Source organism: Talpa europaea (assembly GCF_964194135.1).
Source record: "Talpa europaea genome assembly, chromosome: 1".
NCBI lineage: Eukaryota > Metazoa > Chordata > Mammalia > Eulipotyphla > Talpidae > Talpa > Talpa europaea.
In genome coordinates this window covers 114,210,915-114,235,411 of record NC_140073.1, presented here as the reverse complement: position 1 = coordinate 114,235,411, position 24,497 = coordinate 114,210,915, and the positions used below count along the sequence as shown (strand labels likewise).

The following is a 24,497-nucleotide window of genomic DNA, read 5'->3' as shown; positions in this document are numbered from 1 at the left end:
AGCAGAAAGTACTGTTTTTCATACATTGCCAAGAAGCCATTTGAAGGTGAATGCTTGCATGATGCAAATATAACACTGAACAACAGAGACAGGCTGAAGATATAAAAGGCAATTTCCTGTTTCCATGTTCTGTCATCTTATCTTGACTTAATAGCAACTCACCAAAAGTAATAGCTCATACATAAGGATTTAAAAATACTGAGGCTGGGTTTCCATGGGAATAATGTAGGCAGTAAAGGTGACGGTCCTTCCCCAACCCCCACATTCCCTGATTATTTTTTTAAAGATTTTTTTTTTTATGCATAGAAGAGCTGGGGTGAAGGCCAGAGGAGCAGGGGTGGGGGCAGGATGTGTGAGAGGATTCACCAGAGACAGAGTAGGGAGCAGAACAGGCAGATCTACTGAAATACACTGCTGAGGGGAGCAGTAGATGAGACAAGAGAGGTCTGCTGTGCCATAAAGTTTAGCTCCCTGGCTGGGGATGGAACTCATGTCACAGTGGCTGACCATAGCTTGACAGAGCTGAGACTTTAACCTCTGAGTCACCAGGGAGGCCCTCCCCTGATTATTGAACAGCACTGGTCAGCATCTTTCCATCCAGGTAACACCGTGATTTGAAGATCCTAACAAGTGCACCCATAGATTGGGTTGAAAGAAGCCATGGAGTGGAGTTCTCATCATCTGCTTTCTCTGGCGATGTTAGGTGACCCAGAGACCCCACTCAATCCCTCTAAAATGAGTACAGTTTGTCCCTTTCTTGACTTTCATGCTGTGGGAAACTTCTTGTCTGCTCCCACCCAGGAAGACCGCACAACTCTGCCAATTTTTTAGCAAGGGAGAAGACTGAATGAATACACAGTCAATTGTTTTATGATAGGAGCAATGAAATGGCCCACAAAAGTCTTCTTGCTATACCAGGTAACTAGCAGCTATGCCACTCCCACTAGTACCTTACTAACATCCGTACACAGCGTTGATTCGCTGTTTTGATGGGTTAAAAAAAATAAAACCTCATCTTCTGTCATACAACTTGTCACCAAGCAATGGGCCCTTACAAACTCATCTATAGGAGATGCATAAAATAGGTTATTAGTCACTGTTTTGTAGTGAAACTAGCAGTTCTTTTAAGCTCCTGTGTAATCCCATGCTGTGTGGTCTTTTAAATTCCTAAACCTTTCTACTACACAGATTCTTCATCCGCAATAAGCAAAATACAGAGTGAACTGAAGATCAGAAATAATACATGTAAGTGATAGTAGTGTGCCATACAATATGGTTAGTGCTGGCTCTGAAACATATATATAAAAAAATGGAAAGCAAAATTTTCAAGGAAGAAGCTAAAATACTTGCACCTAAGTCTTTAACTACATAACAAACACATTTCCACACTTTTTATATTAGGTACTGGGCTGGCTAATGCATATCCTAGATCAATGGAGATGAAGGGAGATCAAGGAAGGCTGGTTTCTTATTTGTGGTGACAGCTGGAAGACTGGGGAAGACCAAATTCAAATGCCAACTGTTCAGTAATAAATTGTCATTTATGAAAAAAAATGGGGGCTAAACCTGAACCTCGTCTATTATCAAGTAAGATTCATAAAATCATTTCCTACTTTCAACCTGTGGAATCGACAAAAATAAGGACTCTTGATACCTGCATATTGTGTTAGTAAGAAAGCATGCCATCTAAGCAGCTTGAAAAGAGAACACAATCAACTACCAAGAAATTTGTTCCCTTTTCCTTCCCATTAATTTATAATAATGCGGGGCCTTCCTGGTGGCGCAAGGGGTTAAAGTACTGCATTGTGAAGCAATACACAGCCTCAGCAGCACGAGTTCGATCAGGGAGCAACCCACATGGCGCAGCAGACTTCTCCTGTCTCTCCCACTGCTCCCTTCAGCAATGTATTTTAGTCAGTCTGCCTGTTCTGTTCCCCACTCTGTCTCTGGTGAATCCTCTCAACCCTCCTGCATTTCTGGCCTGCACCCCAGCTCTTGTATGCATAAATAAATAAATCTTTAAAAAAATTACAATAACGAACACCAAACGACATCATTCATAAGCATTGTACAGTGCATAAGGCTAAAAACGCAAGGTATTAGTAACCATAAATATTCCTCCTCCGTGTCAAAGAACAAGGTACCACCACATTCAACCTGCAACACGCAAGCATAACACAAAAGAAAAACCATGGCAACTTCCAATCCCAGGGGCGGGCCCATCCCGCAGAAACTACGTCTCCCAGAATGCAGCGCGGCTACGTCCCCAGCGTCGTGTCGATTGAAAACTGCATGCCGGGAAGTAGAGTTTGTTTCTTCCTGGAGGCTTTGCCTCTCTGGGCCGTGATCTACGGCCTCAAAGGCCCAGATTCGTCCACGACTACTAGTAATTGAGAAATATCAGTGATTCTCATTTATTCCTCACGAAGATATTTTTATTCCTCCTTCCGCTGCAAAGTAAGCTCCAGAGAAGCACCCGCCATTGCTGGTGGGCTTGTTGCCGTGGTAACTGGGACGCACACCCGCCCTGGCGGTTATGGCGGGGCTGGGCGGCGCGCAGATCCCCGATGGGGAGTACACGGCCGTCGTGTACCGGCTCATCCGGGATGCCCGCTACGCAGAGGCGGTGCAGCTGCTGGGCGGAGAGCTCCAGCGGAGCCCGAGGAGCCGCGCCGGCCTGTCGCTGCTGGGCTACTGCTACTACCGTCTGCAGGAGTTCGCGCTGGCGGCCGAGTGCTACGAGCAGCTGGGCCAGCTGCACCCCGAGCTGGAGCAGTACCGCCTGTACCAGGCCCAGGCGCTCTACAAAGCCTGCCTTTATCCGGAGGCCACCCGGGTCGCCTTCCTCCTCCTGGACAACCCTGCCTATCACAACCGAGTGCTTCGTCTCCAAGCCGCTATCAAGTACAGTGAGGGCGATCTGCCCGGGGCCAGAAGCCTGGTGGAGCAGCTGCTGAGTGGGGAAGGGACAGAAGGCAGTGGGGGCGAGAACGAGCCTGATGGCCAGGTCAACCTGGGCTGTTTACTCTACAAGGAGGGACAGTATGAAGCCGCATCTTCCAAGTTCTTTGTGGCACTGCAGTCCTCAGGCTACCGGCCTGACCTCTCCTACAACCTGGCGTTGGCCTATTACAGCAGCCGCCACTATGCCCCAGCCCTGAAGCATATCGCCGACATTATTGAACGTGGCATCCGCCAGCACCCAGAGCTAGGTGTGGGCATGACCACTGAAGGCATTGATGTTCGCAGTGTGGGCAACACTGTAGTCCTTCACCAGACTGCTCTGGTGGAAGCCTTCAACCTCAAGGCAGCCATTGAATACCAACTGAGAAACTATGAGGTGGCCCAGGATACCCTCACTGACATGCCACCTAGGGCAGAGGAAGAGTTAGATCCTGTGACCCTGCACAACCAGGCGCTAATGAACATGGATGCCAGGCCTACAGAAGGTTTTGAAAAGCTACAGTTTTTGCTCCAACAGAACCCTTTCCCCCCAGAGACCTTTGGCAACCTGCTACTGCTCTACTGTAAGTATGAGTATTTTGATCTGGCAGCAGATGTCCTGGCAGAAAATGCCCACTTGACTTATAAGTTCCTCACACCCTATCTCTATGACTTCTTGGATGCCATGATCACATGTCAGACAGCTCCTGAAGAGGCTTTCATTAAGCTTGATGGGCTCGCAGGGATCCTGACTGAACAGCTCCGTAGACTTACTAAACAAGTACAGGAAGCAAAACACAATAGAGATGATGAAGCTATCAAAAAAGCAGTGAATGAATATGATGACACCCTTGAGAAGTATATCCCCGTGTTGATGGCCCAGGCAAAAATCTACTGGAACCTTGAAAATTACCCGATGGTAGAAAAGATCTTCCGCAAATCTGTGGAGTTCTGTAATGACCACGATATTTGGAAGCTGAATGTGGCTCATGTTCTGTTCATGCAGGAGAACAAATACAAAGAAGCCATAGGTTTTTATGAGCCCATAGTCAAGAAGCATTATGACAACATCCTGCATGTCAGTGCTATTGTATTGGCTAACCTCTGCGTTTCATATATTATGACAAGTCAGAATGAAGAAGCTGAGGAGTTGATGAGGAAGATTGAAAAGGAGGAGGAGCAGCTCTCCTATGATGAACCGGATAGGAAAGTCTACCACCTGTGCATTGTGAATTTGGTCATAGGGACACTTTATTGTGCCAAAGGGAACTATGACTTTGGTATTTCCCGGGTAATCAAAAGCTTAGAACCTTATAATAAAAAACTGGGAACCGATACCTGGTATTATGCCAAAAGATGCTTCCTGTCCTTACTGGAAAACATGTCAAAACATATGATAGTGCTGCGTGACAGCGTTATTGAAGAATGTATCCAATTCCTAGAACACTGTGAACTTTATGGCAGGAACATACCTGCCATTATTGAACAACCCCTGGAAGAAGAAAGAATACATATTGGGAAGAATACCGTCACCTATGAATCCAGACAATTAAAAGCTTTGATTTATGAGATTATAGGGTGGAATACATAGTAGCCTGTGATAATGGTTTTAATCAATATCGCTTTGTTATATACACTTGTCACTCTGTTTTATCTGCATTTATTTGGCATTTTCATTTTGTCGTTACATGTTGAAATTAGTACACAATTAAAATGACTTAGATGTAACTTTTCTTTGAGAAACCTCAAAACATGGAATACCATTAAAAAGAACTTGAACTGTAGAAGGATTTATGAAAAAATTCAAGTGATCAGGGAAGTTGTATCTAATATATCTGCAATGCCTATATTCCCTCTCCTTTTCATCTCTTGTGCTTTGCTATATCCTGAGAGAGCCTTGCATGACAAGATCATCCACAGACTAGTCCTGTCCAGTCCAGAGTTCAATATATAAGGTCTTTGGACTTTAACAATTATTTTAAGACTTGTGTTGCACTCCAACAGTTAGACTTCGTAATTATATTATTTTGTAATGCATACATTTTGCATAAACTTTAGTATGTTTGAGGAGAGTTTTCCAATACTTCATCTAACACAAATTCCTTGTGGTCAAAATTTTTAGGGTGCAATAGGGGAAAATGTGCCATAACAAAATTATGGTGCTATGGTGTATAGATAATAAACAATTGACAATTTTCATAGTTTTTTTTTTGTTCCATTTATTGAAAATCTGAATATATAAGCATAAACAAGGTATGCTCTTAATGTTTGATAGTTGATTTTTAACACTGATTAATAACAGAGGTAGCTTTAAAACTCAGTTCTTAATACTTAACCATTGTGTTTCTACTTAGGACACATTCATGCTAGAATTTGTTCCTATGTTTTAGCCTCTAAATAAAGGAAAAATTTTCTACGCTAATACAAATATAAAATATTTTACACTAATATAAAATATTCAGACATTCTCATGACCCTAATAGACTCCTTCTCTCTTGTTCACATAACAGATCACACGATATACTAGTAGATTGTGAACTTTCTGGTAGGTTCATAATACCAGCTTAATTTTCAAAACCCTCTCATAGTGTTTTGGGACTCTTAGTATGTACACCACTGATTCTGCTCAGGCGTTTAATTTTCTATAAGCTACCAAGAGCATTACTATTTGTTTCCTCTATCCCAAACCTCTTTCCTTTTAATAAATGTAACTGTAAATCCACTCAATCTGACAGGAAAAAAATGAAAAATAATGTGGAAAAGTTTTCAACCTATAAAAACAGCAATGTGTATTGTTCAACCTAATAGCTTTCAATGAAGAGTAAGGATGCCTACTCTGATGATTTTATTTTCCTTTAAGAGAAACCACATAGCTTCATGTGATGAATGCTCAGAATATTTTCTGACCTCTTGGGTGTTGAAATTCTGTCACATCTCTCTGAGAATTTGGCTCTTTGTGAGTGCTAAGACATGGTCTGTAAATTATGTTACTTTTAATCTATATTGCCCAAGGTACTACTATTTAGTTGATAGTAATCATCTCATATTTGGACGAAAATCTGAAGGGATTTTTAAATACGAGTTTATATGCTGTATATTGGTGCAATTCTTTCATTTGCTTAGAGTGTGGGAAGCATACAATGTGCTATGTTAGGTGATTCCTTTCCAACTCTAGCTAGGCTGGGCAGTGTGCAGCTTCTGATGGGAAGTTCACTGCTGCTCAGGGTCAAAAGCCTGGGGGAGCGGCTACTGAGTAGGAAAAGGACTGAAGACAGTGGGGGAGGTAACAAGTCTGATGGCCAGGTCAACCTGGGCTCTTTAAAAGGAGGGACAGTATGAAACCTACAGGCTTCAGGCTACCAGCTTCACCTTTACTACAACCTGGCTTTGGCCTATTACAGGCAGCACTCTGCCCTAGCAGTGAAGCAAATCATTGACATTACTGAGCAGGGAATTCTCTAGGCCCCAGAGCTAGTGTGGGTAAGGTCACTGAAGGCAGTGATGTTAGCAGTGAACAGGGTGAAAAAGGTATGCCATGAACTGCTCAATGAACTGCTGGAGTGGGTGTTTGTGTTCCTGTGGTTTAGGGTGTAAGTGATCGCTAGCCGTGGCCGGGCCATTTCTCAATCAGCAAATAAAAGCAGGTCCACTGTGCCACCTCAGGACAGACTGTGCTTTCCAAAAAGACCAGTGTTGGTCTTAACTATATGCTTCCTCTCCCTTTTTTTTTTTTTTTTTTGGTCCTTTAACTTTCTGGGTCTCAAGAAAGTCCAGCTTGAAACTTGTCCTACGTTCTTTGAGAAATGCAGGTACTAAATGAACAAGACTCTTTCTTCTTGGTTCTTTTTTATTTGTGAGGTTTCATTGGTACTTCATATTTCTTCCATAATTTGGTTGATTAGTTGGTTCTTAGGTTTCACAACCACTTTTCCCTTCCCTTTCCATTTTTTATTTTTTTAGGACTGCTTTGACAAATATCAAGTGAAAGCTTTCTAATATTTTCAATACGGGGAGAAGTAAGCAGTAATCTGACAATAAAAAGACCCAGATAAGAATTCCAGACCTTCCACACTCTAGTTTTAGAACTTAAGAAATTCATTTACCCTTTGAGTCATCACAGTCATTTGAATTGCCAAAACTCTTTAAATTACTTCTGGCTATAATATCTGATTGTATGTAAGCTATATAGGGAAAGGTGATTTTTTTCTTTTATTATTGGGATATATAAATAAGTCAATCAAGAAACAAATATATAATTGTGTTTCAAATGAATGTCTTTTGGTATTTGGGTTTATGTAAATGTTAACCTGTGAGGTAAATGTTATCTTACTGGTGGATGCTTTAATAAATTGGTTAATTACTACTACAAAATTTGGATTTGTATCTTTTTTAACTCAGAGCTTTACTTATTGTTATAGCTATGAGCATATACTACATAGTCCTCCTTCTCTGATATAGTTGTGCATAAATTTTGTAAATATTTAGAAACAATTTAATTCTCTTAACATCTTCCTTCTAGTTTATCTACTAAAGTATGTGTTTGTTGGGAGATTTGCTTTTTATCTTCCCCCAAATAGACATGTCATTCTCCAGTTCCAGAATTTTGTGAACAGGCTATTCTACTATACATTTTTTATCAATTATTCTTGAAATAATTAGAGCCTCTCTGCCTGTGAGGTGAAGGCCTCCAGCTGCCAATCTGCCAGAAATTTAGAAAGAGAGAAACAGGTGAGGTGAAGATGAAAAGAAGATTTAGCTACGTGATTTACTCCATAACCCACCTTGGCTCCCCTTTATGTCCAAATCTCAGTAGTTAATCAAATGTCTGTTGCCATTAACAGAACAGGAGTAATGGATAACAGAGTGGAAGTAACAGATGCCAGAGCTACTTCTGTAACCAACTCACCAAATTGAATCATCAGTCCTTATACCCTTGTTTTATTTAATGCAATAGGAAAGGTCATGCAGACTTTGCAAAAGGACAAAGTCACATAGAACAGAAAGAATATTTCTAGTTTATAAAGCGTTCCCTTGGAGTGTTTTCCTTTTCTGTCATCAAAGGGCCTATTTAAGAGATAGTAGTGTTTACTGCTGCAGAATGTATCACAAGATAAGAAATGAAAAATCTGTCTTCCTTACCACTCCCATTCCCCCCCCCCATTTTTATCTTTTATTTTCTCCTTTGTCAATTATAGGAACACTTCTCTGAGAGCTAGCCGTTGAAACCAAAAGCAGGTGTAAAAGATGCATGCCAACCTTTTAGCAGTTAGGGTCAGGTAAGCTAGCACTGTGATTATCAAGGGGACATTAGAAATCACTTAACCATGCATTTTTTTGCCAGTTGAGATAACATTCATCAATAAATAGTGACTCTCAAATTGGTAAAGCTAGAGAAAATTATAAGAGGACTCACCAAAAGCACTGAATCTATAGTTTGTGGAACAGTTACTTTATTTGTATAGTAAAGGAATTCCCACCTTTTCTTTCAAACTCTCTTTAATCTCACTCGAAAAAATTGACTGAAATTTTAATAATGTGCATTATTTTTATATTTAAATTGTTCTATGATATTGGGAATTAACTATATTCTTAACTCTAGAGAATATTTGCTTTCCTGAACCCATAATCATTTTATATTTAAAAAAAACAAAACAGAACCAGGTGTTGATCAGAAGATAATTAATTAGGCATAGGTATAGTGTGGGCATGTTTTGATATTCTGGGGATGAGGGTAGAGGGAAGACTGAGTCTTTACAAGGTGATTATACTTGTAGCCATCATTGAGGTTCTTTCGGTTGTTTAATTAAATCAGCTCTCTTTGTGTCTGGGAAAAAAAACTGATCCATTACATACTGAAATCCTGTCTACAACCTCATAATGTGTATGTAATTAGAAAAATTGCTTTCATAAGTAAAAATTATTAGAAAATATTCAGGTGGAGTATTACTCAGCTATAAAAATCACAAAATTGGGCCTCCCTGGTGGCACAGCGGGTTGAGCACAGTGCTGTCCGCAGCCTCTCTAGCACAGGTTCGATTCCTGGCCGGCCAGGGAGATTCCCACATGGCGCAGCAGACCTCTCCTGTCTCACCCGCTGCTCCCCTCAGCAATGTATTTCAGTCCTTCTGCCTGTTCCACTCCCTGCTCTGTCTCTGGTGAATCCTCTCACCCTCTCGCACCTCTGGCCTGTAGCCTAGCTATTGTATAAATAAAAAAAATAAATCTTTAAATAAAAAAAATTTTAAAAAAAACACAAAATTTTGGCCTTTGCAACAATGTGAATGAAACGAGAAGGTAGGCTAAATTAAAGAAGTCAAAAAGAGAAAGACAAATACCATATAATTTCATTCATCTGTGGAAGATAAAGACCAAACAACAAATGAAATTTTAAAAAACACACACACCAAACTCTTAGATTATGAGAACAAAATGGTGGTCACAAGAGGGAAGGGGGATAGGGATGAATAAGTTGGAGAAAGGGGTCAATTGTCTGGTGGTAGAGGCAAGCTAGATGTTGTTGGGAATCATAATGCAGTACATACCCATGTCAAATCATAATATATTCCTGAAACCTATATAATATTATAAACCAGTGTTACTTTGATAAATATTTAAAAGAAAGCAGAGTTCTAAGCATATTTCTAGTATAAAAGATGAGCATATTAGTTTAAGTAGAAACTACAGGTATTAGCTGTACACAAATTGCAGGTATTAGCTGTGAACAAGTCCTTATTCAAAAGTGAAATATGTACAGAGAATGGATACCTCAGTTCAAAATAACAAATGTCTAAACTTGTACTGTGCAAATAGCACTTGAGTAAGGTGTGGGGGAATGCATTGATTGCTATTATTTTGTTTCCAAGTATTTTAGTACCTGAGGCAAACACTTAAAGAACACATGACTAAAGTTTTCACCACTACCATGCTCTAAAAAGTATGTTTACAGATTCTTGAAGAGCTTACCAAGTTTGACTAAGTTGTAGGAAGGTTATCAAAAGATACAAACTTCCAATTATAAAGGAGTAAAAGTACTAAGGATGTAATCTACACCATGATGACTGTGGTTAACATGACTATATAATGGAAATATAAAAAGTTGTTAAGAGAATAAATCTTGAGTTCTCATCACAAGAATTTTTTTCCTTCTTTTTTTAAATTGTATCTACATTAGAAGGTGGATGGTAGTTGAACCTATTGTGTTAATCATTTCATATATGTGTGTATATATATATATCTCAAACCATCAAGGCACATGCCTGAAAGTTATACAGTGATGTATGTCTATTATTTCTCACTCATACTGTAGAGAAATAACTTAAAGAATCACCAGGAAAGGGCTGGCTGGTTAATTTTTCTGTCCCTGCCACATAAGGTCAGAAGCTATTCTGTAAGACTCAAGTTCTTGGTCCCCGTTGTCCCAAATTTTCCTAGGCTATCTCCTGTAGCTTATACACTTCATATATCAAAAGGAGAGTGTATATTTTGGGGAATATAAAATGCTTAATCCATCTTGGAATATATAAAGAGGGTTACACTCTAACATTGTAAAACAAAAGAAAGTTTCAGGAGTTTAAACATTTTGGTAAAAAATAGATTCTGCTACAAGGCAGTACCAAAAACCCACATATGCTAAGGAGTGCCATTTGTATGTTTATTAGAAAAGGCACAACTTTTTCTGTGGTTAATGCAGCATTTTTGTTTCCAGGTCTTTTGTTCTTGTACTGACTCATTTCATAAAACTGAAGCGCACTGAAATTAATGACTTGCTCAAGATTGCAGAGCCAAACAGTGGCAGGGCCAGGATCAGAACCCAGGGTTCTTCCTACTCTACCACACTTTACTCCTTAGATTTTTTCACCCCAAAATTATTCTGAATCTATCAATGCAAAGCATTTCTTTTTTCTAGACTATGGCTTTCCCTACTTTTGTTGTTGTTGATTATTGGTGGTTTAATAAGTCTTTTTCAAAGTACAATTAGTAAGCTCATTGCTGGGCTACCCTAAAGTATACTATGGTTTCCAAAAATGTGCTGGAAGGGACTGGAGTGGATGCCACATACTGTTTCCAATAGGCACAGAGTTAGCTGTGGTAGAACCTACACTGGGGACAAAGATTACTGACCCACTTGTTTCATTGCCTTATTAAAAAGTCACTTTTTATGATTCCTCTTTAAGTTAGTGATTTTCTTCTCTCCAATATAGTCTCTAGCCATCAACCACAGTAAAAACAGCTGTCAGAGGCTTCTCTGCACCAATGTTAACGACTTTGTGAAGGTATTTATTCAGAAATCACTAAGAGGGCCAGCTGCTTCTACAACTACTTACAGAATATTCCTGGAGACTTTTGAAGCTCCATAAAGCTTTACCTTTACTTGTACGATCCATTTGAGCCAAAACCTTAAATGCTTACACTCTTGCACAAGATTTCTCCCTCAGTTTAGTTAAGATTTTTGGGAGGGAAAATTAGAAGGAAGCTTAGAACAAGAGAGCAGATTGAGTCCAGTTCTCCACCTCTTTCCCTTCGTACTAATGACTTGCTGTCCTCACTTGACATGAGTATCAGTTGGCAAACTTTTCAAAAATAAAGATGTTTGGGCCCTGATCCCTAAAGATTGTTTCAACTTATGCAAATGGGATTGGAGAGAAGGGATCAATCTTTAAAGTTTCCCCTGTGATGTCACCAAGATGGTGACAGAGAAGGTTCCTTGCTTTGGTTCCAAGAGGAACATCTAACATTTCAACAGAAGGACACTACACTGAGAGAATCCAGTGACTTGGGGTGAGACTAAAGCACCCTATGTACCTCAGAAACCATCACAGACTGCACCAGAGGGGACATGGAGATTCATGCTTCGCTGGACAGGAGGTGGGCAGGGAGAAATGCCCAGAGACTGTGGTATGAGGTGGGGACACAGCTGGCAGGCTGAAGGTTCAGGTAGGGACCCTGAGGAGGGCAAAGTAAAATGGTATGCAGGCATGCACCCTTTATCCAGGTGAAAATGGGGATCTCCACACACAGGTGTGCCCCAGTGAGGAAACTAGTGAAGAGGGCACAGTCCCCAGACCTTTGAGCAGGTACTGACTTAACAAAGCACAATGACAGCAACCAGCACACAGACAGCTGATGTGCTGAGAGAAGGTGATGGTGTCACAACATTACCCTCCCCAGTACGTTTGCAACAGGGTCCTGACCCTTCCATGGCTCTCCCCAACGCTGCTAACATAGCAACTGCAAAAGCAGGTCTCAATACCTACAGAAGTTAGCAAAGGCCAAAAAGACAAAATAAAACCACAGCACCACCTATGGGAAAAGTAAAACGTAGTTTGACTCTCTTAAGTTACTGCAACAGCTATATATTTTTTTAATTGGGAAATTTAGAGTAGCAAAATAGGCAGATGTAGTGGGGCAACCCCACAGGCTGGCAAGTCAACAGAAGTTAGGGGCCAGGAGGCTGGCAGACCTCCCAGCCCCCAGTGAATCTTTACTCTTCGTGCTCTCTCTGGCATTGTCTCATGGTTTCTTCCTCTCATAGCCATTCTTTGTCGCCGTCCTCTGTGTGCCGCCCTTATAGCGCCAGCCTCCAGGCTCAGGCGTGCCCACTTACACATGCCCACACCATACTCCAGGTGTCAACAATCAGGCATGCGTACCCCATGCCCTCACTCCTAAGTGCAGTCCAAGACCTGCAGCATAAAAGTCTAACCAATTCACTTACCCTATAACAGACAAAAGATACAATACATGGCAACTAAAGCCCTCAAGGAATATGACAATCATAAGGAGAGAACAATTCTCCAGAACCTACCCACAAAGACATGGAAGAGTCTATCTCCCTATCAAATAAATTCAAAGTTGCTTTAATAAAAAGAAAATTGCTATATAACAGAGAGATAGAAGGAAATTCAGAAAGGCAATTCAAAGTGATGCAAGAAAACTCAGAAAAGCTAATCAAGGAGATATAACAAAAATCAGAAAAACAAATTCTTAAGCTCAGAAATAAAATTTACAAACCGAAGTCAGAAACTGAAGTTTTAAATAAGAAAATAACGGGATGTAAAAACTCAATAAATGAGATCAAGTGCTCTATGGAAATGAAAGAGACAAAAAGGAGGACTGAATCTGTGACTATCAAAGATAGTAATGCACAAAAGATTCAGGTGGAAGAGAGAAATAAAGAAGAAACACATCAAGAACAATCTGACTCCATTAGAGAAGGCAACATAAGAAAAAGGGAGAAGAAAATCCCAGAAAAGGTGAATAGAGGAAGGAACAAAGAGACATTCAAAGAGATAAAAGTGAAAAACTTCACAAACCTGGGGAAGAGACCAAAGGCACATGTCCATGAATAAGACCAATTAGTGGTTACCAGAGGAGAGGGGAAAGAGATACCAGCAAATGAGGAGAAAGGGAGCAAGGGACTGTTTTGGCCTCTTCTCCGTGACCTTAATGTAATATATACTTGTTGATTCTTAATGATAAACACCTGAAAATTATATACTGGTATATGTATTGTTTCAATAAAAATATGAAATAAAATTAAAAATAATACAAAAGTTCTTCTAGATGATTCTACCATGTAACCCAGGTTGAAAACCACTGTTCCACGTAAGCATAACAGTGATCATGTGGCTGTTTCATGCTTGCCATGTGCAGTGGGGCACAGCCTGGTAGGGAATAAAATGATCCTGATGCTTGACCTAAAAAATGTATTATAGGGCCTTCCCGGTGGCGCAGCGATTGAGCGCTGGGTTGCGAAGCTGCCCGCAGGCTCTGCAATGCTGGTTCGATCCCCGGCTGTTCCCCGGCCACCAAAGGAGGGTCCCACATGGCGCCCAGACCTCTCCTGCCACCCGCTGCTCCCCTCAGCGTGTACTTCGGTCCTTCTGCCTGCTCTGCTCCCTGCTCTGGCTCTGGTGAATTCTCTCACCCTCCCGTGCTTCTGACTGTACCCAGTGCTTATATAAATAAATAAATAAATCTTTAAAAAAAAATCAGGATACCAAAAAAAAAAGTATTATAAAAAGAAGAAATGGAAAAAATCAGGGTACTGAATATGTTAAGGCATTTAATCTACGGTATTTTGGTAGATTCACATAGAACTTTAAAAACCAGTGAAACCTATGTAAGAATTTTTAATATACATTCAAGAATTGTTAAGAAAGCTTTTGTTTTCATAGAAAGAATTGAAAAATACTCTTGTATGAAGAAACAACAAAATTTGATAGTGGCAACTTATTAAAGGAGTTTCCAGAATTTGAGGGTTCTTACACATTTTTCTTCATGGACTCATAATTATCATCCACTGTCATGTCTTCTTAGTTTACTATGGCCAAACTAACTCTCTAGACATTATTGAAACCACTCTCATTAACAGTTTCAGTTGGCTTTGGAAGCACCCAATTTGTTCTCCTAATAGGGACAACACTCATCCCTATAAATATGGATCCTCTATACCTGATTCCAGTCCCATGTGTGCATTTATATATGCATGTTCATCTTTTTAAATTTACTTTGAAAATGTAACAATAGACACTGGTTATATGGTGGCTCATAATCAAATATCCATTCCCTATCCAACTGCCACGATCCTTGGTATTTGGTCTAAATTTATTATCTGCAAGTTCTTGACTCCACATTTGTATCACCTGGGGAGCTTTTCAAGTCTCAATGCCTAAGCCTATATCCTAGGATCACAGGGATAGGAGCAAGGGACCCAGATATCAGTTATTTTTCTCAACTTTTACAATGCAATCAAGGTTGAGACCCTCTGGTCTAAGTGGTAATCTCCCCTTTCCATGATTGATTTAGGAATAAACATATGATCCAATCTTTATCAAGACATGACAAGAAGTCTCTTAAAGGACTTCTGGGAAAGCGTTCTTTATCTCTAAAAAAAAAAAAAAAAAAAGGATATAATAAACTGTCCCCTTTTTCCTCTGAGCAATGTTTTGGATCTGCTGTTACCAACTTCTAAATAGAATCCAGTCTCAGATGAAGGTGACTTTGAAGATATCTAAGAGACAAACCTTGAGGCCATGATGACATCTTTGAGTCACTATATTACCGATGCTATAGCCAACCCACCTCTGGGTCTCCCATAGAGTGAAAAAAAAATAATCTTTAGAGTTTAAATCTGTTTGAGTCTGATTTTTCTGTTACTTATATCTGAAAGCACCCTGTCAAGACTTACCATTGCTTAGGTTATAAATTTTGAGTTGCTCAGGAGGTGAATTTTTATGCACATCCCAACATTCATGCTTCCTTGAGACCCATCATCACTCTTTGGGTCCCAGTGAAGAGGATATAGTTGTAAAGTTTGTAAAGTTTGTAAAGTTTGTAAAGACATTGCCTGAAACCTTGACTTCATTAGCATTAATTACTCCTTCAGTCTTTTGAAATTGCAGCAGCTACTCCTGAGATTGGGTACACCTTCCCATTCTTGGGAGAGCATCCCAAGTAAAGGGAAAATGAAAATGCCTTGCCCACATGAATTGCCCCAAACCTAAGGCTAGCTCACTGTTTCTTGGCAAAACCACAAGATAAACACTCATGCATATAGTGACTCACACAGAAAATACATTCCTCAATTTTAGAATTTCCTCCACAGTCATATAAGGTGTTTCAGTAAAAGCTCAATAATAATAGAAGAATAAAAATAAAAATGAAAACAACGGCAGCATTTATTCCTGTGGAGTAAACCTAAGTGTTAAAGTGAGGCAACCTAATCTTTGCTCCAGTGAGAAATGTTAATCTATGTACTGCACTATTTCAGCCTTGGCCCTTTTCAGCCATAAACCTGGTTATAGGAAAAGCTTCATAAAAAATAAATACTTTAGTTCTCGATAATGCCCCAGCACTGCATTCCACCCATCAGGGCCAACTTATTCTGAGTTGTTGGTTTACATCAGTTCCCTGAAAGAAAGACAAAAGATTCAAATTCAAACCGGATGGTCCATATCACATTGGGGGATTGGGAGAGTTGATTTACTCACATAATCTTTTTAAACATCTACCAGGAGAGGTTCTAAGACAGAATTTATTGCCTCCTTCTGCCATCTTTGGGCCTACCAAAAAAAAAAAAGCAAAATCCTTCTATGAAATCTGAAACTCCAGTCACTGATTTCCTGGCTGATGTCATTTCAAAGACTCAGTGCAGCCCTCTGATAGCTGCAGCGGAAATCTGCCTCTCTATGGGGTTTCCATCTGTTCGCCATCAGAAAGAATCTTTTTGGGACCCACGGTAAACACAGAACACCCATTCCACCCCATAGGTCCCAGAGTTTTCAATTAGTATTTTTAAGATCAACTGTTGTTAGGATATAGGCTTGAATTTTCCCCAAATCAGAAGGCAGATAGAATTACATTGCTGTAACTTTTTTTTTCACTCATGTTTGGCTTATCATAGGATATTTTGTAAACATTTCTATACGATTCTGAAACTGCAATACAAATGTTACCAAAATGAGAATTCTGTCATTGAAATTCTTTCTTTTGGAGAAACAGTTTTTTATATATCTATAACTTCCATATATATAACATTATATAGTATACTTCTTATAAAACAGCTTGCATTTGAAGCACTCTTTCTAAGCTCTTTAGGTATAAAGTTGCTTAAAAAAATTTTTTTTGTGTGTCAAGAGACTATTCACTACTCTGTAAGGATCAATAAAAATGAAATAATAGGTTAAAGTGAAGAAAAGAGATTACAATGACAAGAGGTTTCAAAACAGATGTTTTGTGGATTAGGTTTGATACCGATAATCCACTCTAAGTAACTGGGAGTTTACAGTGGTACCAGATTATACCTAACTGGGAATTGTTAGGGACTCCAAGTAAATGCATAAGGGTTGCCTTTATTACTGAAGAAACAATGTTTGGTTTAATTCCACGGGAATGTTTAATAAGGGAAAAGATTTCATGAAGATCAGTCTTTTTCTCATCTCCATTCTACCTTCAGATATAACAGCTTTTACAGTACCCAAACCAAAACAGACTCTCCATTCTATTCCTCAAGGAATAATTTATTAAATGTGTTTTTATAAATTGGACTTTCTGTGTTTATGTGCCATTTCCTCAGAAAAGGCTGACTATAAGGATGAAGTAGAAATAACATCACTTTTCAATATTCCATAAGCCCCAATTCCTAGAAAAAGACAAGAATACAAAGGTCTTTTTATTCATTCTGTCAAATACTAGTTTATTTCAATATGGTTTTCTGGAGTTAAGCATCAAATGAGGTACTGTCCCCGGTGGGCAACAGAGACAGAAAGATTTCCTCACCTCACTGGGGAAAGGAAAATATGAACACTGAACCAAAGACAGTGTAAGAATGAAAAGAAGTGAGGGAAGACCTCAGACAGAGCATGAGGGAATCCAGGTGAGGAAAGGCAGCAAACAACTTGCCTTTAATGGAAAGATGAAATCAAGTCTACTATATTGACTTAAACATGAGGAATGTTTACCTCGGAATTTTCTAAAGTACGGTAAACAAATGAGATCATTTAATGAGATATATTTAGTTGCCATACAAAAGAACATTTTTAATAGTGGTGTACTTATTTTATTGTGTGCATGTAGGCACACACAGGCACACACACACAGCATATCAAATTTGAAACTTCAGGTTCTAGAATAAGGAACAAATTGTAAAATGATTTGATTGAAGGACAAGCATTAAATAACACTTGACTATGGCAGGAAGCTGTCAACAATACTTATGCGACTAGAGTTTAAGAAACGTCTATGTGAGGGCTGGAAGAACCCTACTCTTCACTGAGCAATAGGATTTTCACCTTCAGTATTTATCAAGGGTCTTCTATATTCAGAAAGTTAACTTCATGTTTTAATACAGAGATTTTTGCCACCTTGTGTGAAAATTTCCTCAGAACAAATTTCTGAGACAATTCTAAACTTTCTAGATCCTTGTTTCTTTTTTTCTGGAAAAGCTGGGAGTTTTACTTGATATTTCTTCATATTTTGTTACAGTTCTCAACTGCTCTGCTCCTAAGATTTCATGCCTCTCCTCCTCCCCATTTCTCACAAACCTAACAAGTCTCTTTGATGAATGATAAATCCGACCAGCAGAGGGGGCCTCACTCTGCTGGAAAAGCCTTGCGCAAGCCAAAGTGATGGTCACTCCTCTGCAAACAGTATCACTCCACCATTTGTTTGCTTAATATCCTGTCACTTTTTTCTGAGTTGGTAATTTTAAAATGAGAACACCAGCCTTTGGATCAGCCTGGCAGCTGACATACTGTCACAACTCAGTGTGAGATCCAGTCTTATGCTCCTGTAAGGATCAGTTAAGCAAGTACACAGCACATCTGATTGCTAAAATCATGAATGTTTCATTGTTACCACATTTTCCATTATGTAGTTCTGAACTGACTAGGCAGGGGTCCAACTGTGTTCATTTTGAGTTAAATTCAAAGTTTTAGAGTTGGGAGGGAGGATTTTTGAAAAGCATCTGTTCCAACTCCCTCACATCACAAGCAAAGGATAGATACTTAGAAAACTAAATGTCCCACAGAAAAATGCTAGTATGGAAACAGGACTGTTTATGAACAAGAAGTCACCTGCAGCTTGTGGAGTCCTGGCTGCCTCTAGCAGCTACATGGGAGGTCATTTAACCTTTAGGCCTCAGTTTCCTTTTCTGTCAAATAAAGTCATAGGCCCAGACAATGACTGAGAGCACTTAAGCTATTATACTAGGTTCTCAACCTCAAACGATTATTGCTTTAGCTTCCATTTGCAGACAACCCTAAGACTCGTTTGCTTTATTATTCATTCATCTTCTTTAAGTGTACAAATGTGCTTTACCTTAATGAGGACAGAAGGGATTAAAATTCAACTGTACCAGAACAAAAAGTTATAACTCCATTATGAACACAACAATAAAAAATATAATCCAGGATGACAAGAGAATGTGGCAAAGTGAAAACAGTTGAAGGACTAAGGTGGCTGAATTATGAATGGTTTGTCTTTTTTCAAAAAGACTTTGTAAAAAGGCTTTTTTTATAGCCACCATTTAATAAACATAATTCAAAAGGTTGCAAAGGTCAATCTAACAGGCAAAGTGGCAGGCAACAAGCATCAAGCGACAGGCAGCAAGAGACTGTAGGCGTGGAATGAGCAGACCCACAGTGCTCACTCCCCAGCCCCCCATTCCTGGTGCACTTCAACCTTGCAATAAAGCTTCCCATTTTTCAGGATATTAAATTTGAGTTCAGGGAAAGCCAGACATCATGTAATCACAGTTTGGAATTACAGTGTGTATCTAATAAAAGGCCCCAGAACTTGCCAAAAAAAAAAAAAAATCAGAATCTTGTAAAGAGCTATGTGTTTGTGAAGGAGGAGGAGGTAGAAAAGAGATTATGGGAAAGGGAAACCTTTCCACAGAACCAAGGTGACTCCAGATCAAGCACAGATACTGGCAAGTAGCTAAAAGTAGGGATCCCAGGTTCTCTGAAGGAAAGGGAAGAAGAGCGACTGAGTGGACACCTTTGTTCAGCATCCCACAGGCCGTCACTGCCCAGTGGAGAGACCAAAGCTCTTCTCTGACTGCCATGTCAAGTTAATGTAAAAGAGAATTCTGATGATGTACCCTACACATTTGGACCAATTTTATTGGGGATACAGGGCTGACTTCCTGCTGGCTCTGCAATCACAAAAGGGCCCCTATGCTTGATTTAAGCCTCTGCTATCAGTTTTGATATTCCTAATAATTGTGAACAAGGGACCTCAGATTTTTATTTTGTACTGGGCTTTGAAAGTGATGTAGCTGGTTTTAACTGGGCATTTTTGTGCAGTATTGATATTACTGCACACATTTCCTAATTTTCTACTCCATGGTCTAGCTTTTCCAGATACTTAGCCATGGCCCACTGTGCACTGAGAGCCCGTGTTTTCTACTGTTCTGTGAGGATTAGTCTTTTCTCCCCTTCCAAACTCCAGATGAGTGCTAGGATCTTGTCATAGGCCATCCAGCACATCTTCTGTCTCTTCCCCAAATGTCCAGAGTCTCCAGCTTTTATGTGTGTGTGTTCTGAGAATGCATACCCTTTTAGAATTAACACAAAAAGGAATTGAGTCTTTCCTAAAACCTTGTCTTGGGCAAAGATTAGTGTAAACTCCTGCTACTCTGAGTGTTCCACACAAACCTTAATCAAACCTTGTTTGCGGCAAAAACCAAACAGGCCTCTCTGTTCTACTGCTTCTGTTGACCCTTCGTACTTGCTCTTCTGTAGGTCAGGATCTGCTTTCTGGCTGAAAGTGGTTCCTATGAATGACTAAAATGTAATTTAACTCCAATTTGGGGTTATTTCTATAGCCCAGACTCGATGGGCTACAGCAAGAGCTGGCAACCTTCTCACTCATCCTCACACACAACAGGGCCTGAGGAGGATGGGGAATGGTCCGGGAGTAATGCAGCTCCTCTAATATCCTAGCAATCTTCCCCTCCCCACACCCAGGCAAAGAAGAAAAAAGACAAACATTTTGTTCTGCATAAAAATGGTGCTCATTGCTTCCAGGGAGAGAAGTTGGAAGAAAGTAAAAGAAAAGAGGAAAGGCACCTTGCAAATTTGGGAAATGATTCTCAATATTAATTTAGACTGTATGGTCCCTGAAGTTAATGTGACCACTGGGTGAAACTGGCAGACAAATCACACAAGGTAAAGGCATCAGCAGGAGTATTGCCCACCCTGGCAGAAATAAAGAAAAATTAGTCTGACCTGGGCCTCCCCGGTGGCACAGCGGTTGAGTGCTGGGTTGCAAAGCTGCCCGCAGCCTCTGCAGCACCAGTTCGATCCCCTGCTGCTCCCCAGCCACTGGAGGAGGGTCCCACATGGCGCGCAGACCTCTCCAGCAGCCCACTGCTCCCCTCAGCGTGTACTTCGGTCCTTCTGCCTGCTCTGCTCCCCGCTCTGGCTCTGGTGAATTCTCTCACCCTCCCGCGCTTCTGACTGTACCCAGTGCTTGTGTAAATAAATAAATAAATAAATCTTTAAAAAAAAATTAGTCTGACCTGTAGACTTCAGTTCTACTACTTTTCTCCATGCAACAGAGGAAGTCCCGCAACATGGTGGCAGAGTAAAGACCCCGGAACACCTGCTCCACATGTTCACAACCAAATTACAACAAAACAAAGTCAAGAGCCACTGAAAGATGAAATGATGACTACTGCATACTTCAGGAACACCAGTATGGCAGAAGAGGTAGGGAAAATTGAAAATGAACTGTATTGAGAGGGATACCCAAGCAGTACAACCCAGGAGCGGGATGGTTAACTGCTCTATGGAGCCCTCTCCTGCTGTAAACTCCTGCTGTTAACTCACACACCAACACTAGCGATTTTAAAAACCAGCACCAGAGCTGATGTGCAGGACGGAGTGTACCACTGGAGAACTATTACAGTAAGAGTCTAGAGTGATGATTACTGGCTTGAGCCTGAGGCTCCCAAAGCAGAACAGCTGGAGCCCAAACTGGTGGGGATAGTCATCTAGGATCACCTGTGTCTCCTTGTAGAAGAGACTATTATTTGTAGCCTGAAGCTGTGACATTTGAAATACTTGCCTTACTCCCACTTTGGGCCAATACTGAGACAACTAAATGCTTTCATTAAGGAGAAATAACAGATCTGATACCAGGAACAAGACCCAGGTCAACGTCACTTATTAGAAAAGTAAAGAGGACAATTTCTGTGTTGTGATCCTATCTCAATTATAGGTGAGGCCCAGGTGCTACACTGTTGCTCAACTGCAGCCGAGAGGTTGAAGCTGGCACAAAACGACTCTAGGAGGCACTTGGCTGAGGAGTTGGCCCAGGGGAGGGCATCACACAGCTCAGGTCTCTGTAGCATTATAGAAAGCTTGAACCCTTGATGCTGACTAGAGATGACCTTTCAATGCCAGTTCTTTCTTTACTTTTTAGTGCTACCAGTGCCCTGACCATCTGAACAGGTACAAAGGCACCTGAAGATACTGGGTAAAAAAACCTAAAATTACACCCTGTCTCCCCATCTTTAAAAGGATTAAATATCATGATCAAGTGGGATTTATCCATAGTGCAAGGACGGTTTAATATATGTAAATCAGTCAATATATTACATCAATGAAAGAAAATATAAAATTATATGATAATGTCAACAGATGCGAAGAAAGCATTTGATAAAATTCAACATCAGTACAACAGATTCTTCCTCCCAACTTCGTTATGAGATTTTTGCTTTGATGCCAAAGATGTAAATACAGCTGACCCTTGAACAAATCAGGGTTTAGGGTACTGACCCCCATGCAGTTGAAAAAATTCATGTATAACTTTTGACTCCCCAAAAACTTAACTGCAAGTAGCTTACTGTTGACTGGAAGACTTATTGATTAAACAAAGAACCAATTAACATGTTTTGTATATTATATGTATTATATACCATATTCTTAAAATAAGGTAGAGAAAATGTTATTAAGGAAAACATAAGAGAAAATACTGACATAGAGCTGGACTGTATTTATTGGTACATAAGTTTATACCATCAGTTCATTAAAAAAATTGACAGATGAGTGATCCCTTTGAACCCGTGTTGTTCAGGAGTCCACTGTACAGTCAAACAAAATGGACTACGTTCCTGCAAACCCTAACTGCTTTGCTGCCTGAAAAGGTCAATGACTAAATTGTGTGAGACAAAGTATATCTTGGTTTGTGCATATCCCTGGAGGATCCTGGAAGATGCATCTGTGTCAAAACACATTTAGGCCAAAGCTGACACAGGTCGCAGGGACTTGCCCACTCTCTGCAACTGTGATCTCTCCGAGCACAGGAGAGGGCTGGCTGCACCCAGGCTACAGCTGCCATTCCCCTCCAGGAATGAACAAAATCTCATCTCATACCAGACACTGCTCTGAGCACTTTTTGGACAATAATTATTCAATTGGTACAATAATCCTATGAAAACAAGTTTTATTAATAGCCCAGGGCACACCTCTGGCACCACAGAAGGTTCAAATAAACTTGGCTCAAGTTCACAGAGTTAGTAAGCACAGAGTTCTGGCATCCTGGATTCAGCAGTGTATTTTAACCACATTTACTATAATTAGATTCTGTAGTTACAAACGCTGAGTCTGGAATTACAAGGTGTGATATCTCAATGAGATAATCAGGAAACCAGGTAGGGTTAGAGATGTCTCCTCCTCTCTATCAGACAGGAGAGTTCTCTATTTCAGAACTAAAGCACCTATTATGCTCCCTGCCACAGGAGCCACCCATAATATATCCCAGAGGGCAGGATTCTACTGCATCAGTCCCCCCTATTTCATAAGGTTTGAGGAGATTCCTGTATTTTTAAAGTGCTGTAGATCCTTTCTGTAAATACTTCACAATAGGCACAGGTCAAGGAGTTCCAAGAGAAGTCTGTTCTTCTGCAAAGGGTTGGACAGAAGCGGTGGTGTCTGAGAACAACTGAACAATATCCAAGTTCCTTCTCGCTGCGGTTCTGAAGCTCGGAGTGACCTCGAGTGATTTCTGCAGTCTATGCTGAAAACGAAATGGCAGCTTTGACAGTCATCAAGGGCAAAGTAGATTCGCCATTCAGTACACTTTTCCCACGCCCCTAGATCACTTTCAATCTGCTTGCCACTCTTGCTGCTTCAAAAAGTGTTGGAGAAGGTCTTCAGCAGAGAGGGGTGATGCTTGCACAAAATGAAAAATGCGGCTTACACGACAACTACAAAAAGCATCCCTGCACTGATCTGACGCCCTCCTGCCCAATCCCAGGAGGTCTCTTGCCTGGTCAGCTCCAGGCTCAGTGAAAGGAGATCCATGCTGTGGTGCCCAGCTCGCCACTTCATTCTCCGAACCTTTCTTTTTCCATCTGTGAAAAGCGAATCACCAATATCTGTGCTATGCACTCTCCAGGCCTGTTATGAGGCTCAAATGAGATAATGTATGTAAAGCGCTTTGTAAACTGTAAAAGGCTCTACAAATGTAAGGGATTATTATAAACCACAATACAGCGGTGTTTTATGCTTTTATAAAACTACTGGCTGGAACTGCAGGAAGGGGAATCCCTCTGGTGATTTTTATTTTGGAAACAGGAGGACTTGGGTTTACCTCCTTGCCAGGAATTAGATTCCTGGCGGCAGCTGTTTATCCCATTTCGCCGAGCGCCGCACATATGGCGACTGCGCGCCTCCTGCCGAGCTGACAATATGTACTGTTTTGTTTGCATGCATCAGAAAAGCGTCTTTTCGCCTCCCTGGCTATATCTAACTTGCCAAGTCTAACACCTAGGAAATAGAGATTTTCAAGTCGCACTTCACCACAGCAGCATTTGAGGTTTTTGGTTTTATTTTGTATTTTTTTTTTTTGTAAATGTTTTTTCCCCCTTAGCAACCAGAAATTTACAGCCAGACTCTCACCTTAAAACAGCCTTCCCTTGGGCAGTTTAAAAAAAATAAAAATTAAAAAAAACCTCGGATGCTGCTTTTATAAGGCATTGCCTTGGTCAAAATGAACACGATATTAGTATTTGTCCTGGGACTGTACTTAGACCAGCTGAAAAG

At 40.4% G+C, this 24,497-nt stretch overlaps 1 protein-coding gene across 1 annotated transcript; it reads left to right on the top strand.

Moving 5' to 3' along the window:
- Nucleotides 1–2,536: 2,536 nt before the first annotated feature.
- On the top strand, nt 2,537–4,534 carry LOC311183734 (intraflagellar transport protein 70A; the record flags this gene model as incomplete). The annotated part of the gene is made up of 1 exon (XM_084253324.1): nt 2,537–4,534. The coding sequence occupies one exon, from the start codon at nt 2,537–2,539 to the stop codon at nt 4,532–4,534; it is 1,998 nt and encodes a 665-aa protein (XP_084109450.1).
- Between the last annotated feature and the right edge of the window lie 19,963 nt (nt 4,535–24,497).